Source organism: Macaca nemestrina, chromosome 18 (assembly GCF_043159975.1).
Source record: "Macaca nemestrina isolate mMacNem1 chromosome 18, mMacNem.hap1, whole genome shotgun sequence".
NCBI classification, from domain to species: domain Eukaryota; kingdom Metazoa; phylum Chordata; class Mammalia; order Primates; family Cercopithecidae; genus Macaca; species Macaca nemestrina.
The window spans coordinates 52267422-52281571 of NC_092142.1; the positions used below are offsets into that span (position 1 = coordinate 52267422).

General features: G+C 36.5%; 1 protein-coding gene and 1 long non-coding RNA gene across 17 annotated transcripts in view; one reads left to right on the plus strand and one right to left on the minus strand.

The window, feature by feature from the left end:
* LOC105494102 (chromodomain helicase DNA binding protein 9) overlaps nucleotides 1-14150 on the plus strand; it is a 276902-nt gene that overhangs the window by 257614 nt on the left and 5138 nt on the right. For 10 of the 11 annotated variants that reach the window (XM_011762222.3, XM_071084529.1, XM_071084531.1 and 7 more), the window contains 5 exons: nucleotides 412-580; nucleotides 6209-6348; nucleotides 6655-6876; nucleotides 10034-10162; nucleotides 13326-13430. In XM_011762222.3, coding sequence (XP_011760524.1) covers nucleotides 412-580; nucleotides 6209-6348; nucleotides 6655-6876; nucleotides 10034-10162; nucleotides 13326-13430 — 765 coding nt within the window. Of the gene's footprint in view, nucleotides 1-411; nucleotides 581-6208; nucleotides 6349-6654; nucleotides 6877-10033; nucleotides 10163-11621; nucleotides 11729-13325; nucleotides 13431-14150 lie in introns of those variants that run through there. The other variant, XM_071084532.1, reaches the window with a different exon arrangement.
* The window catches only part of LOC112428924 (uncharacterized), a 47225-nt gene that overhangs the window by 22195 nt on the left and 10880 nt on the right, over nucleotides 1-14150 (minus strand). For 2 of the 6 annotated variants that reach the window (XR_011616465.1, XR_011616462.1), the window contains exons 2-3: nucleotides 10458-11969; nucleotides 4765-4873 (exon numbers count right to left, since the gene is read on the minus strand). This is a non-coding gene — a long non-coding RNA (uncharacterized lncRNA). Of the gene's footprint in view, nucleotides 1-4470; nucleotides 4874-10457; nucleotides 11970-14150 lie in introns of those variants that run through there. The other 4 variants (XR_011616464.1, XR_011616461.1, XR_011616463.1 and 1 more) reach the window with 2 other exon arrangements.

Consider the following 14150-nt stretch of genomic DNA (forward strand, 5'->3'; position numbering starts at 1 on the left):
TTTTTTAATGATTTTTGAAGCTTAACTTATTACCTACTGTCTAAAACATAGGTAATGTCCTCCAAAATGTCATATGACTAATGTACATAGAGATGTATGTCTAAAGTTGAAAATGTTACAATGTACTAGTCACATGTAAAACCTTGTTTTGCTCAGAAAAATGTGTAGAGTACTTGTATTTTTTTCATTCAAGATAGAAAATTTGGTGTTATTATAGAAATTGATTTAAAATGTTTTTATTTGATTTATGAATGAGAAATGAACTTTGATGTTTCAGGATTTTTACTTCATTTTTTTTCTCAGTAAAAAATTATTTTTTTCCTCAGTAAAAAAAAAATTCCTCTTAATGTCCTGCAGTAAGATTTTTTTTTTAAACAGTTTTCTGTCTTAATAATGGTATTTATTTAACAGGAAGGTGGTTTGAAGTTGACATTTCAGAAGCAAGGGCTTGCTCAGAAAAGACCATTTGATGGTGAAGATGGTGCTCTGGGGCAGCAGCAGTACCTCACTCGGCTTCGAGAGCTTCAAAATGCATCAGAGACCAGCCTCGTCAATTTCCCAAAATCCATACCAGTATCAGGTGAATATGCAAGTAATAATTGTCTTATTATGAAATATTTTCTGTCATGTCCAAATCTTTTATAGATGCTTGTAACAAAAATTTATTTTTCCTTTGCTGCAGCCTCTTAAGCCTATAAAGTAATCAATATAATTTTAAATCTTAATAAATATTTTTTGGAACTTTTAACATGACATAAAGGGCAGTTTTCATTTTGGGGCCTTGAGTAGTTGGGTGGGAACATCATTTTGTCAAGTTGCTTCATACAGGTAAAAGTTCAAACTGCATTTCAGTATCACAAATTAATGGTGATTGGTAGAAGTTAAAAGAGAAGTTTTAAAAAGACTTTAGAAATTGTACAGTCCAGGCATCTACAGTATACAGGTGTTGTTTGTGACTAATCCCTAAAAGGTAATCATTCATCCTCATGGAATACTTATAGAAACAAGGTTCCTTAATTAGCCCTTTTTATTGTTGGGCAGCTCAAATTGTCAGAAAATGCCTCTATTTGGAAGTAAATTTTGCCTCCTATAGGATCTTCTTAATTATCGAAGTTCTGTCTTTAAAAGGCAATGCATAATTAACCTAATCCTGTGTCTACATGATAAATTTTAGCATTTTGAAAGCAGTTATCAGATCTCCCCTCCAAACTGTCTTTCTTCTAATCTTTTGGCAATTTGAATCAACAAATATTTATTAAATACCTAATTGATGCCATGTGCTGTGTACTCTGTAGGCATTGAGGAATACATTAGACATTGGTTTTAGTTTTTGTTTTGTTTTGGATTTCTGTAGAGATAGTGTCTCACTATGTTGCCTAGGCTGATCCTGAACTCCTGACCTCAAACAATCCTCCCACCTGGCCTCCCAAAGCTCTGAGATTACAGGATGAGCCACCACGCCCAGCCTGTTTTTGTTTTATCTTAGTATTTTATCTGTGTTCCTCTAAAAGTGTGATGTCAAGAACTGAGAATGAAAATTTAAAAAAAAAAAAAAATTGAGAGGCTGGGCACAGTGGCTCACACCTGTAATCCCAGCACTTTGGGAGGCCGAGGTGGGCAGATCACAAGGTCAGGAGATTGAGCCCATCCTGGCTAACACGGTGAAACCCTATCTCTACTAAAACTACAAAATTTAGCCGGGTGTGTAGTGGGCGCCTGTAGTCCCAGCTCTTAGGGAGGCTGAGGCAGGAGAATGGCGTGAACCCGGGAGGCAGAGCTTGCAGTGAGCCAAGATTGTGCCACTGCACTCCAGCCTGGGCAACAGAGCAAGACTCCGTCTTAAAAAAAAAAAATTGAGAATGATACTCAAGATCAACTGAGTCTTAATGTGTGGACCACAACATACTGATCTCCTAAAGTACTAGTTGTCAATTCAAGCAGATGAGTGTCTCGAATTTCCTTTATACCTTCTTTGTGCATAAAGCTAAACACTGTACTTCAGTATTCTAAGTCTAGTTGCCAAGCAATTCATGCTGTATTATGAGTGTTGTCTTGATCACTATTTCCAAATGCTGCTATTACCACTTCTTAAATTATAAATTAGTTTAGCTTCATCAGCATCAGTTTGGTCTCTTGTGGATTCATTAACCATTCAATGTAATTTTCCAATTAGTAGACCTTTAGACATGTATGAATTACAGTTCAAATATGAATTAGCAATGCTTCTATTACTGACAAATAAATCCCCCAAATTATGCTTTACAATTACAGTCACCCAAATTATGCCTTACAGTTAACAATTTTGTTATCAAGGAGCCCTTTTTTTTTTTCCACCAGAAAATGGTAACAAATGGGGAAGATAAGCTATGGGCTCTTTTGCCCAACCTAAGTGGGGCTTAATAATACCACTACTCTTACTGTTTAAAACTACACTATAAAGTGAGATTGATATTTCTACTGCCTGAACATTTTATTGCTATTGCAGCTGAAGATTGTCTAGCCTTTGCCTCTAAGTAATTCTTTGGTAAATAATACTGTTTTTAATAATATCAATAGTAGGAGTCTGGCATGGTGGCACATGCCTATAATCCCAGAACTTTGGGAGGCCGAGGCAGGTGGATCACCTGAGGGTCAGGAGTTCAAGACCAGCCTAATTGACCTGGTGAAACCCTGTCTCTACTAAATACAAAAAAAAAAAAAAAAAAAGCTAAGCGTGGTGGCACATGCCTGGATTCCCAGCTACTCAGGAGGCTGAGGCAGGAGAAGCCCTTGAATCTGGGAGGCGGAGGTTGCAGTGAGCCGAGATCGGGCCATTGCACTCCAGCCTTGGCAACAAGAGCAAAACTCTGTCTCAAAAACAATAATAATAAGAAGAAGAAGAATAAGAATAAGAATAATAATATCAATAGTAATTGTGCCAAGCGTGGTGGCTCACACCTGTAATCCCAGGACTTGAGGAGGCTGAGGCAGGAGGATTGCTTGAGTCCAGGAGTTCAAGACCAATCCTGGCAACATAGCAAGACCCATCTCTGAAAAAAATTTAAAAGTTAGCTGGGTATGGTGGTATGCCCCTGTAGTCCCAGCTACTTGGGAAGCTAAGGTGGAAGGATCACTTGATCTCAGGAGGAATACCTGAGCCATGGTTGTGCCACTGCACTCTTAGGTGACAGAGCAAGACCCTATCTCAAAGAAAAATAATAATAATAATAAAGTAACACGACTTTTGCGGCTATACAAAATATTTAAAACCTCAAGTATTCACCCTAGATACAGTTATTATCTAAGCATTTTATCTCATCCATCTTAATAATTGGAAATATGAAACCTAGATCTTTCTTCCTACGTTACTTTTGGGAAATCTGTTAACATTTTTGAGCCTTACTTTTCCTGTTTGTGAAATGAAGGGTGTGGGGATGAGAGAGATGACATTGTTAGATGGATTAAATAAAATAATATATATATAGTGGCCAATAAAGAGCTTGGCACACAATGGGATGCCAAACAGATGTTAAAATTTGGTACTCATAGGTTTTAGAATTAGATGTTTAACAGATGCTATTATTACAATTCTTCATTTTCCAAAGGCTGTGCCTTTTGTATTCTTGTGTAATTACCCCCTGGAAAGCCTTGAGTAAAGATACCAGATGTAATGTAATTTCATTAATGAAGGACAGTAAAATAGCATAGATTATAACAAGAAGACAAAACTGAAGAGTTCATTCCAGAAACTACCTGGAGTAGTGAATAGAGGATGGCAGAACCAAGCAACCTGGGGTTTTTAATTCTGTCATTTACTGGATATTGTGACATTGAGCAAGTGGCTTAATGTTTCCATCTCATTTATAAAATGAGCTTAATAATCCCTCTCTGTTTCTGTTTTGTTTTTGATGATTTGAGATAGCATTTCTAAAGCTTAGTACAGTATATGGCGCTTAAGCATTCAATACAAAGAAGCTATTTTTAAAATAGTGTTATTTGCATCTAAAATAAAGACAACACAGACTTCAAAGTTGAATCTTACATTTGGATTCTGGCTTAAATGAATTGCTAATGTTTATTAAAATCAGCCTCAGAAATAAGTCAGGGTATTATATAATTAAAATGAAGAGTTAGTCGAATAGAATATGTTTGTAAATGTACACTTTGGTAGAAACCAGATGTTTTTTCATAGATAATTATATTAAGTACTTCTGTTTTTTATATAGTACAGGGATTACACTAAAGGTAAAGTAAAAGAAATGTAAGACACTATCTCCTCCTTTTAGTTGATTGGTAGACAAGACATGCACATTAAAATATTAGACAATACATTCAATATTTTGCTACATAGAACATTATAGTTAATAAACGCTGGAGAAGAGGAAAGTCATTGCTTTCTGGAAACTTAGCCAGAGTCCTGTAGAAGTGGGATTGAACAGGATTTGATAAGAGGACAACTAAATAATTGTCTTTCTAGAAAATAGGGTTGTTAGAAGGGGTAAAAGAAGGGCAAGGAATAGCATGAAACAGACTGGATGTCAGGAAAATGGTGTGATTTTGTGATGAGACTGACCTTGCTAGTGTGTAAATTCTTACTGGGACAGATGTGTAGATCAAATCTTGCTTAGGAAAGCTGAATCTTAAGTTATGGAAAGCATCAAAAACAGACCTAGGACTGGGGTCAGAGGTTGAGAATCATGTTGATTCAAAGCAGTTCGTTTGTGTTAGAATAGGAAGACATGAGAAGTATGAAACAGAATGGAACTTACCATATGAACTAAGTACCTTTTTGAAACTGAGATGGGAGGAAGGTTATGACTTCTGCGAAGTTACACAGCTCGCCAGAAGGCAACACCTTATTCAGGAATACACAGGACTTCCTCAATAAATTATCCTTGAATGATTGAAAATGCATTTTTCGTTATAAACATGTAAACTATTTTAAACAAGCATCTCACCTTTAATAATATGTCCTTTTAATAAGAGAATTCAAGATTAGGTACTCTTTAAGAAAAAGTGTTTTATTCATCTTCAAACCATCATACTGCCTAGTACATAGCTACTTAATAAAATATCTATTAGAAAAATTGATGAATGCACAGAACTGTTTCATTCATACCCCCTGCAGACATTTTTGTTGAGTGCCTACCGAAATGAGAGAAGTCAGTTTAATTTGGTGACTAAAAAGTTACTTATATCTTAAAGAAAATGCCTTAAGTAGGTTGGGGTGGGAATGGACTATGGGAAATCGAAGAACTATTTACTTATGAAAAAAAGGAGCACAAGAGAGATCAGTCTTTTAAAAGTTTTGACGTTATAAAACGGACAGTGTTTTTTTTTCTGAGACAGAGTCTCATTCTGTGGCCCAGGCTGGAGTGCAGTGGCGTGATCTTGGCTCACAGCAACCTCCGCCTCCCGGATTCAAGTGATTATTGTGCCTCAGCATCCCAAGTAGCTTGTATTACAGGTGCCCACCACCACGCCCAGCTGATTTTTGTATTTTTAGTAGAGACATGGTTTTGCCGTGTTGGCCAAGCTGGTCTTGAACTCCTGACCTCAGGTGATCCACCCACCTCGGTCTTCCAAAGTGCTGGGATTACAGGCGTGAGCCACTATGCCCGGCCAAAAGTTTAACATTTGTTTGTTTGAGTTAGGCCATATTTTTAAGTTTAGAAAAATCTGGCCGGGTGCAGTGCCTCACTTGGGAGGCTGAGGCAGAAGAATGGCGTGAACCTGGGAGGCGGAGCTTGCAGTGAGCCAAGATCATGCCACTGCACTCCAGCCTGGGCAACACAGCGAGACTCTGTCTCAAGAAAAAAAAAAAAGCATAATGTAGAAAAAGATATTTGGCACAAAAAGCAGAGACAAATGATTAAAAAAAAAAAAAAGCTTTTGAAATTATAGGAACTAATGGGTTCAAAGAAAGGGGAAATGTTATCTTAGGAAAATGTTACCCTAGGAAAAAGGCATGCTTCCTTCTCCAAGGAAGGAAGAGAAGATGTGTAAATATCGGGAAAAAAAATAGAGAAGACTGGTCAAAAATGGAAAGAGGCCTAGGTTGTAATTCTTCAGGTTTTTAAATGAGAGGTGGGGATGATATTTTTAGTCCAAAAGTTTCTACATTAAAGATGTATAAAATAAGAACTAACATATATTTAGGAAAGGGATTACTTTCAATTTGTTTAAGAACTAAATTTGTATCACCATTTTGCATTTTTAATTCAATTAGGTACTTCCATTCAACCAACCCTTGGTGCCAATGGTGTGATATTAGACAACCAGCCTATAGTCAAAAAAAGGCGAGGAAGGAGGAAGAATGTAGAAGGTGTTGACATCTTCTTTTTTAACAGAAGTAAACCACCTAATCATGTAAGTAAAGCAGTACTTGAAAACTGATCCTTGGGTTCAAAATTCAATCCTAGTAAATATACATATTGTTGTTTTGTGAATGTTTTATAGACTATTAATAAGGAAATTAGAAGTATGCCATATAGTTTTAGATGATATCTTAGAATCTTAGCACTGTCCAAGAGTGATAAAAATTTTAAGTTTAAAAGATTTAGCAGAATTTTTAGCAACAACTTATTTTTTCTCTTCAAAAATAATTGCTTTATTGAACCAGTATTAGAATGATAAAGTATGGAAATAAAGATTCCATTTGGTGTTTTTTTACAGGTTTCTTTAGGCTTAACCTCCTCACAGATCTCCACAGGGATAAATCCAGCACTATCCTATACTCAGCCTCAAGGAATTTCTGATACAGAAAGTCCAGTTCCAGTTATTAATCTTAAAGATGGAACAAGACTTGCAGGAGATGATGCACCAAAGAGAAAGGATTTGGAAAAATGGCTTAAGGAGCATCCAGGTTATGTGGAAGATTTGGGAGCTTTTATTCCTGTAGGTGACACCTTAAAACTCTTGTTATATTTTATTGCTATGAATTGTCAGATCTATCATGATGAAGCGTAAATTCTCATCCACTTATGCTAAATATGTGCTCTGCCTAAGACCTAGGAGAATTAGCAGGAAAAAATAATTGCCATCCTTCCCATGATACAAATACAATGTTATTTTCCATTTTTCCATTCTGCATTCAATGAGTATTTAATAATAAAAATTACTTCCAATATAGAGAACTATGTTAGACCCAGTGAAGGTTGCTAAGGTACAAAACTTCCAATCCTTTCTCGAGCAGTTTATTTTAAAATAATAATGATTATAGTAAACGTGTATTGAAACTTAACTATGTACCTGCAGTTATGCTGACATACTTATGCACACAACGTGCATTACTTCATTTAACACAATAACTTGATTATGTGGCATTGTTATAACTGTTTTTTGTTTTTTTGAGACAGAGTCTCGCATTGTCACCCAGGCTGGAGTGCAGTGACATGATCTTGGCTCACTTCAACCTCTGCCTCCCGGATGCAAGTGATTCTCCCACCTCAGTCTCCCGAGTAGCTGGGACCACATGCCCAGCACACCACCATGCCCAGCTAACTTTTGTATTTTTCGTAGAGACATGGTTTCACCATGTTGGCCAGGCTGGTCTCAAACTCCTGGCCTCAAGCAATCCACCTGCCTCAGCCTCCCAAAGTGCTAGGAACACAGGCATGAACCACTGCACCCAGCCTATAACTGTTTTTTAAATGAAATTAAAACACTAAAGTTGTAAGTAAATTGTCCAAGTCCACTCAGCAAACAAACTCTTAAATCCAAACTACTCCTCTTTAGCTCTTCTTCAAGCTATGAGTATATCTTCTATGCCTCTCCAGATGCACAGTGAGTTTATGTTAATCAAAGATGAGGCTGGGCATGGTGGCTCATGGCCGTAATCCTAGCACTTTGGGAGGCCAAAATGGGCAAATCACTTGAGTTCAGGAGTTTGAGAACAGCCTGGTCACAGGCCACCACATCGTTAATTTTTTCAATTTTTATTTTGTAGAGACAGGCTCTCACTATCTTGCTCAGGCTGGTCTCAAACTCCTGGCTCAAGCGATCCTCCCACCTCAACCTCACAAAGTATTGAGATTACAGGTGTGAGCCACCACACCTGGCTAAATATTGCAATTCTAAAAATAATGGGAATCCTGAGTTGAACACTGTAACTTCTTAACATGTTGAAGATAACATTCATTTATTTATTCAGTTAACAATTTTTTATTGAGTGATTACAATGTACTACTATTTTAAAAGATTGAGGATATAGCAGTAAACAATATAAAATCTTTGCCCTTATACCTATACTCTAGACTCTGAAGAATTGCCATACCTTTCTCTTTATCACTGCAAAAGGGCCTTTATTAACTTTTTAACTTTGTATATCCATTCATCATTTTACCTGCAAATATTTTATCATAATATTTTATATTACTTTATTGTAAAGACTTTGAAAACATATTCTTAAGGGCAGCATTTGTTCCTCTAAAGATTATAAGATGTAACTTGTCGGCTTTCCCAAGGAAAAGCATTTTCCTATGTAAAAATCACCTTACATTAATGATTTCTTGGATCTCACACTCTGTTGTAATATTTCTGTAGCTAAATAATTACAACATGGTGGAGAGTATACTATAATAAAGGTATGTATAAAGTCTCATGGGAACAGATGTAAGAAAAATTAACTCTGCCTAGGCAGAGTAGTTTCTGAAGAAAGATAAAGAAAATAGAGCTGATATTCGTCTGGTGGATGAAAAAAAGAGTAAGTAGGCATTGACCAGGTTAACACAAGAGGAGGATGTTCTAGGCAATATAGAATTACTAAGAAGATGGCCAGGTGTGGTGGCTCACGCCTGTAATCCTAGCACTTTGCGAGGCTGAGGCGGGCAGATCACCTGAGGTCAGGAGTTCAAGACCAACCTGGCCAACATGGTACCCCATCTCTACTAAAAATACAAAAATCAGCTGGGCATGGTGGCAGGTGCCTGTAGTCCAGCTGCTCGAGAGGCTGAGGCAGGAGAATCTCTTGAACTGGGAGGCAGAGGTTGCCGGGAGCCAAGAGCAAAACTCATCTCAAAAAAAAAAAGAAAAGAGGATATGACTGTAAGTCATATTCATAAAACAGTGATTAGTTTAATATTCCAGAGTATGTGGAGGAGTGAGTAGGGTAATAGTAAATGAACAATGAACAGAAGAGGTGAATTGAATAGGTTCAGGCCATGATGGGACTGGTATGCTAAGCTGAAGAATTCGAGCATTGGTTTCCTGAAAATATTTTTAATTGGCTGGAAATACCTGCAAACATTAAGCCCTGTTTTGTTAATAGTTATATAGAGAAGTAGCATGGTTTGATGGGATGAGTTTTTATTTTTATTGCTAGATATGAGTTGTTGGGTTTTTGTTTGTTTTTGTTTTGAGACAGGGCCTCACTTTGTGCCCAGGCTGGAGTGCAGTGGCACATTCATGGCTCATTGTAGCCTTAACCTCCCATGCCCAAGCAGTCCTCCCATCTCAGCCCCCACAAATACTTGGGACTGTAGGCATACACCACCATGGCCAGCTAATTTTTTGATTTTTTGTAGAGACAGGGTCTCGGCATATTGCCCAGGCTTAACTTTTTTAACGTATAATTTGAAGAAAAGATTGATGTGATACTTTTTATTAAAATAATGTTTGGCCAGGCACGGTGGCTCACATCTGTAATCCCAGCACTTTGGGAGTCCAGGACGGGAGGATAGCTTGAGCCCAGGAGTTCAAGATCAGCCTGGGCAACATGGCAAAATTTTCATCTCTACAAAAAATAAAAAAAATTAGCCAGGCATGGTGGCAAACACCTGCGGTCCCAGTGACTTGAGAGACTGAGGTGGGAGGATCACTTGAGCCTGGGATGTCAAGGCTACAGTGAGCTGTGATCACACCACTATTCTCCAGCCTGGGCAACAGAGCAAGACCCTGTCTCAAAAAAATTAAATAAAAAAGTTTAGATATTTTTAAAATGTAAATAACCAAAAGGTAAATGCTATTAAATTACTCGGATCAGCTCATTTTAATATCTTGAATTGTTTTGCACAGTTAAAGACTTTAAAGATATGTCTTTATCTATATATTTTAGAGAATGCAGCTTCATGAGGGAAGGCCCAAACAAAAAAGACACCGTTGCAGAAACCCCAATAAACTAGATGTGAATAGTCTCACTGGAGAAGAACGTGTTCAACTGATTAACAGAAGAAATGCTAGAAAGGTATTTTAATGTTTTTTTCTTAATGTTTTTTATTGATTCAATATTTAAGAGATCTCCAGAACACTATTTCATTATTCAGTAGTGTTTTCTAACAGACCTGGAAATGAGTTGAATCTCAGATTCTGAGGGAAGACATGCAGTATGATTTTATGCAGTCTAATTTCAAATCTCACTTCATTAGCTAAGCTATTACATGAAATAAGCAAGTCATTTAACACATCTGTGCCTAAGCAGTGCCATTGCATATAGTTTTACACTCATACAAGGGTACTCCATCAAAAGCAGTCATTCTTACCAGGGGTAGTTTCACCTCCAAGGAATATTTGGCAGTGTCTGGAGACATCTTTGGTAACCACAAGGAGAGGATACTACTGGTATCTAGTGGGTAGAAGCCAGAGATGCTGCTAAACCTCCTACAGTACATAGGACAACCCCCACAATACTAATTCACAATGTCTGTACTGTAAAAGTTGAGAAATTCTCATCTAAGAAGACACCATTCACATAGCCGTCATACATTTATTTATTTATCACTGCAGTTTTCTGTCAGATGACCTTAACGTGTCTTTTTCTATCAAAATCAGCATATTACATAATTTCTGATTGATGAAAACAGAATATCTTAAAGGTACCTTGTAGACTAATGCCACCTTTGTGGCTTATCTTCTTTTACTGAATGATGAATGATAGAGTGGAGATTTTTCAGAAATAGACTTACATAGATTTCTTGTTTTATGTTTGGATTAATATATTTCTCTTTTACCTCACAAAATAAACAATAGAAACTTGTGACACGTTTTGTATATGTATAGCTTTGACACACTTTTTTTATTCCGATGAGCAAGCAACAAATAGGAAAGAAAAAATGGCGTCAGTGTAAGAACATCACATTTCTCATTGCGTTATTTTTCTCATACACTAAATTACCTTACACAGGTCTGGTTCTGATTTACCGTCTGTTAAATGCACTCACTGCTAGGATAAAAATACCCAAAAAATTTGAATTTCTCATAAGAAATATTGGAATTAGAAGAAAACTATTTTAAAATAACAGTTTTAATATTGTTGGGTACACCAACTCTTTAAAGTTAATGTTAATTTTTTCCACAATTTCGTAGAGATAGCGTATTCAGCTTTTGTTAGTATTTTAAAGTATAGCATACATGTCTTAAGGAAAGAACAAGGTGACATTTCAGTAGCATGTTACCTAATTTTGTGCTTGTGTATATTTTGTTACAAATCCTTCTACTTCATCTTATACCAAAAATTCACATTGCTAAATATTATGAATGAGTTTGGCTAGCCAATTTTAAGGAAATGAAACAATTTGAATTTTTACTTGTTAGGTTTGATATTAAACATTCTAAATTTTATTTTTAATTGTTGTAATTTCATGAGAGGTTTGTTCATGTTCCTTAATTTGTAGAGTTCCTAATTGTCTTGAGTCTCTCGGGTACAGGCTTAAGGATTGATGAGTTATTAAGGAAAAGAATCTACCTGCTAAATCCCCATAAACCCCCAAGAGGGCCTCCATTTTCAGTAGAAGCTTAATGAAGGAGATAATAAAAAAGAGAAGACAACAGAATTACAGAGACTAAGTAAATATACTTATTTCCTTAAATGTACTTATTTAAATATACTTATTTAAATATATAAATAAATATAAGGAGCTGGGGGTGTGGTGGTACACACCTGTAGTCCCAGCCGTAGGAAGCTCAGGAGGGATGATTGCTTGAGCCCAGGAGCTCAAGGCTGCATTGAACTATGATCACGCCACTGCATTCCAGCCTGGGCAACAGAGTGAGACCTTAAAAAAAGTGAGTGAGTGAGTCTCTTTAAAAAAAAAAGAAGAAAGAAATACCATATAAGAATACTTATGGCGGGTGCAGTGCTCGGGCCTGTAATGACAGCACTTTGGAAGGCCAAGGTGGGTGGATCACTGGAGGTCAGGAGTTCAAGACCAGCCTGGTCCAACATGGTGAAACCCCATCTCTACTAAAAATACAAAAATTAGCCAGGCATGGTGGTGGGCACCTATAATCCCAGCTACTCAGGAGGCTGAGGCAGGATAATTGCTTGAACTTGAAAGGTGGAGGTTGCAGTGAGCCGAGATCATGCCACTGCACTCCAGCCTGAGCGACAGAGTAAGACTCTGTCTCAAAAAACAAAAAAATACTTGTAGGTAATATAACTGATCATATTAAACCCTGTCTGTATCCTATCAAGATACAGTATTTAATCATTCAAAGTGGTATAGAAGAAGAAATTATTCAAGAAATGTCTTTAGTCTCTAAAGGGACATTAAATTGGTAGGTAAAAATCATTTCTCCAAATGTGATGTTTTTAATTTAAATTTCAGAATACTATTTTGTCTCAGTGTCATTACATTTTTTCCAAATTATTTACTTATGATTGGTTAATTATATCATACTTCACATATGAAAGATATGTATAATTTTATACTTTTAGGGTATCAATATATATATAATCGATAACAGTATTGGTTTTTGAGACCTAGGTTTGTATCCTGGCTCTAACTTGTACTAGCTAACTTTAGGCAAGTTATATAAATTCTCTGAACCTCAGTTCCTTCATTTGAAAAACAGAAATAATACTATCTCCAAAGGAGGTAGTGAGAACTAAAATAAATTACACATTTAAAGTACTTAGCACAATACTTGGCATATAATAACTTATATTTATTATGTGACAGGCATTATGCTAAGGCACTTGAATTGTCTCATTTTATCTTTATAAAACCCTATGAGGGAAGTATTATTGTTATCCCCATTTTACAGATCAGAAAATTGAGGCTGAAAGAGATTTACTGATTTGCTCAAGTTCACATAGCTGGTAAGTCTAACTCTAGAGGGTGTACTTTTAACTAGGCTATATTGCCTGTCTAGCATGGTAGTTATTCATTTTACTGTTCTAGTTATTCTACTTAAAACATTTAAAATTTACATTATCACATATTTATATATTACATCAGTAGTCCATATGGGTCGTGGTGGCCCTTTTTAATATAATCATAAAGATTATCTAAGGTGGTTCAAAAAATATGTATTTTAAGGAAATAAACTCTAGAGCATAGAATAAAAGCAAGCAAGAGTTTTCTGTGTAATAGTGTTTTAGTATTTAACAATCTGTTTCTAATTTACAGGTTGGAGGTGCATTTGCTCCCCCTTTGAAAGATTTATGTAGATTCCTAAAAGAAAATTCAGAATATGGAGTAGCTCCTGAATGGGGAGATGTTGTTAAGCAATCTGTGAGTATTTTATGAATACTTATACATTATTTTCAAATTAGGTGCCATTCAATTATATCTTAGATTAATTGTAATTAATAAAATATTCCATGAACTTGTGACAACATTTTTCAGTTCTCAATTTTTATTTTGCAGTACATGTTGCAAATTTCTCAGATGCTTCTCAGGTTAGAACAGAGAATCAATAAATAATTATTTGTTTTTACATTAACCTCTAAGATACCATTTGAATGATGCCACAAAGAGTAATCAAATATATGAGCAAATATGTAAGGATAATTGAGAATAAACTAATAGTTCATTAAGATTCTGGAAAACTGTGCAATTTTTTTTTTTTTTTTTTTAGACAGGATCTCTCTCTGTTGCCCAGGCTGGAGTGCAGTGGCGCAATCTTGGCTCACTTCAACCTTTGCCTTCTGGGTTCAAGTGATTCTTATACCTCAGCCTCCCAAGTAACTGAGACAACAGGTGCCACCAACACACCTGGCTAATTTTTGTATTTTTAGTAGAGATGATAGTTCGCCATGTTGGCCAGGCTGGTCTTGAACCCCTGGCCTCAAGTGATCCACCCACCTCAGCCTCCCACAGTGCTAGGATTACAGGCCTGAGCCACCATTCCCAGCCTAGGCAACTATTTTAAAAATTATATCTTAGGCCTAGTACAGTGGCTCACCCCTGTAATTCCAGCACTTTGGGAGGCCAAGGCGGGTGGATCACCTG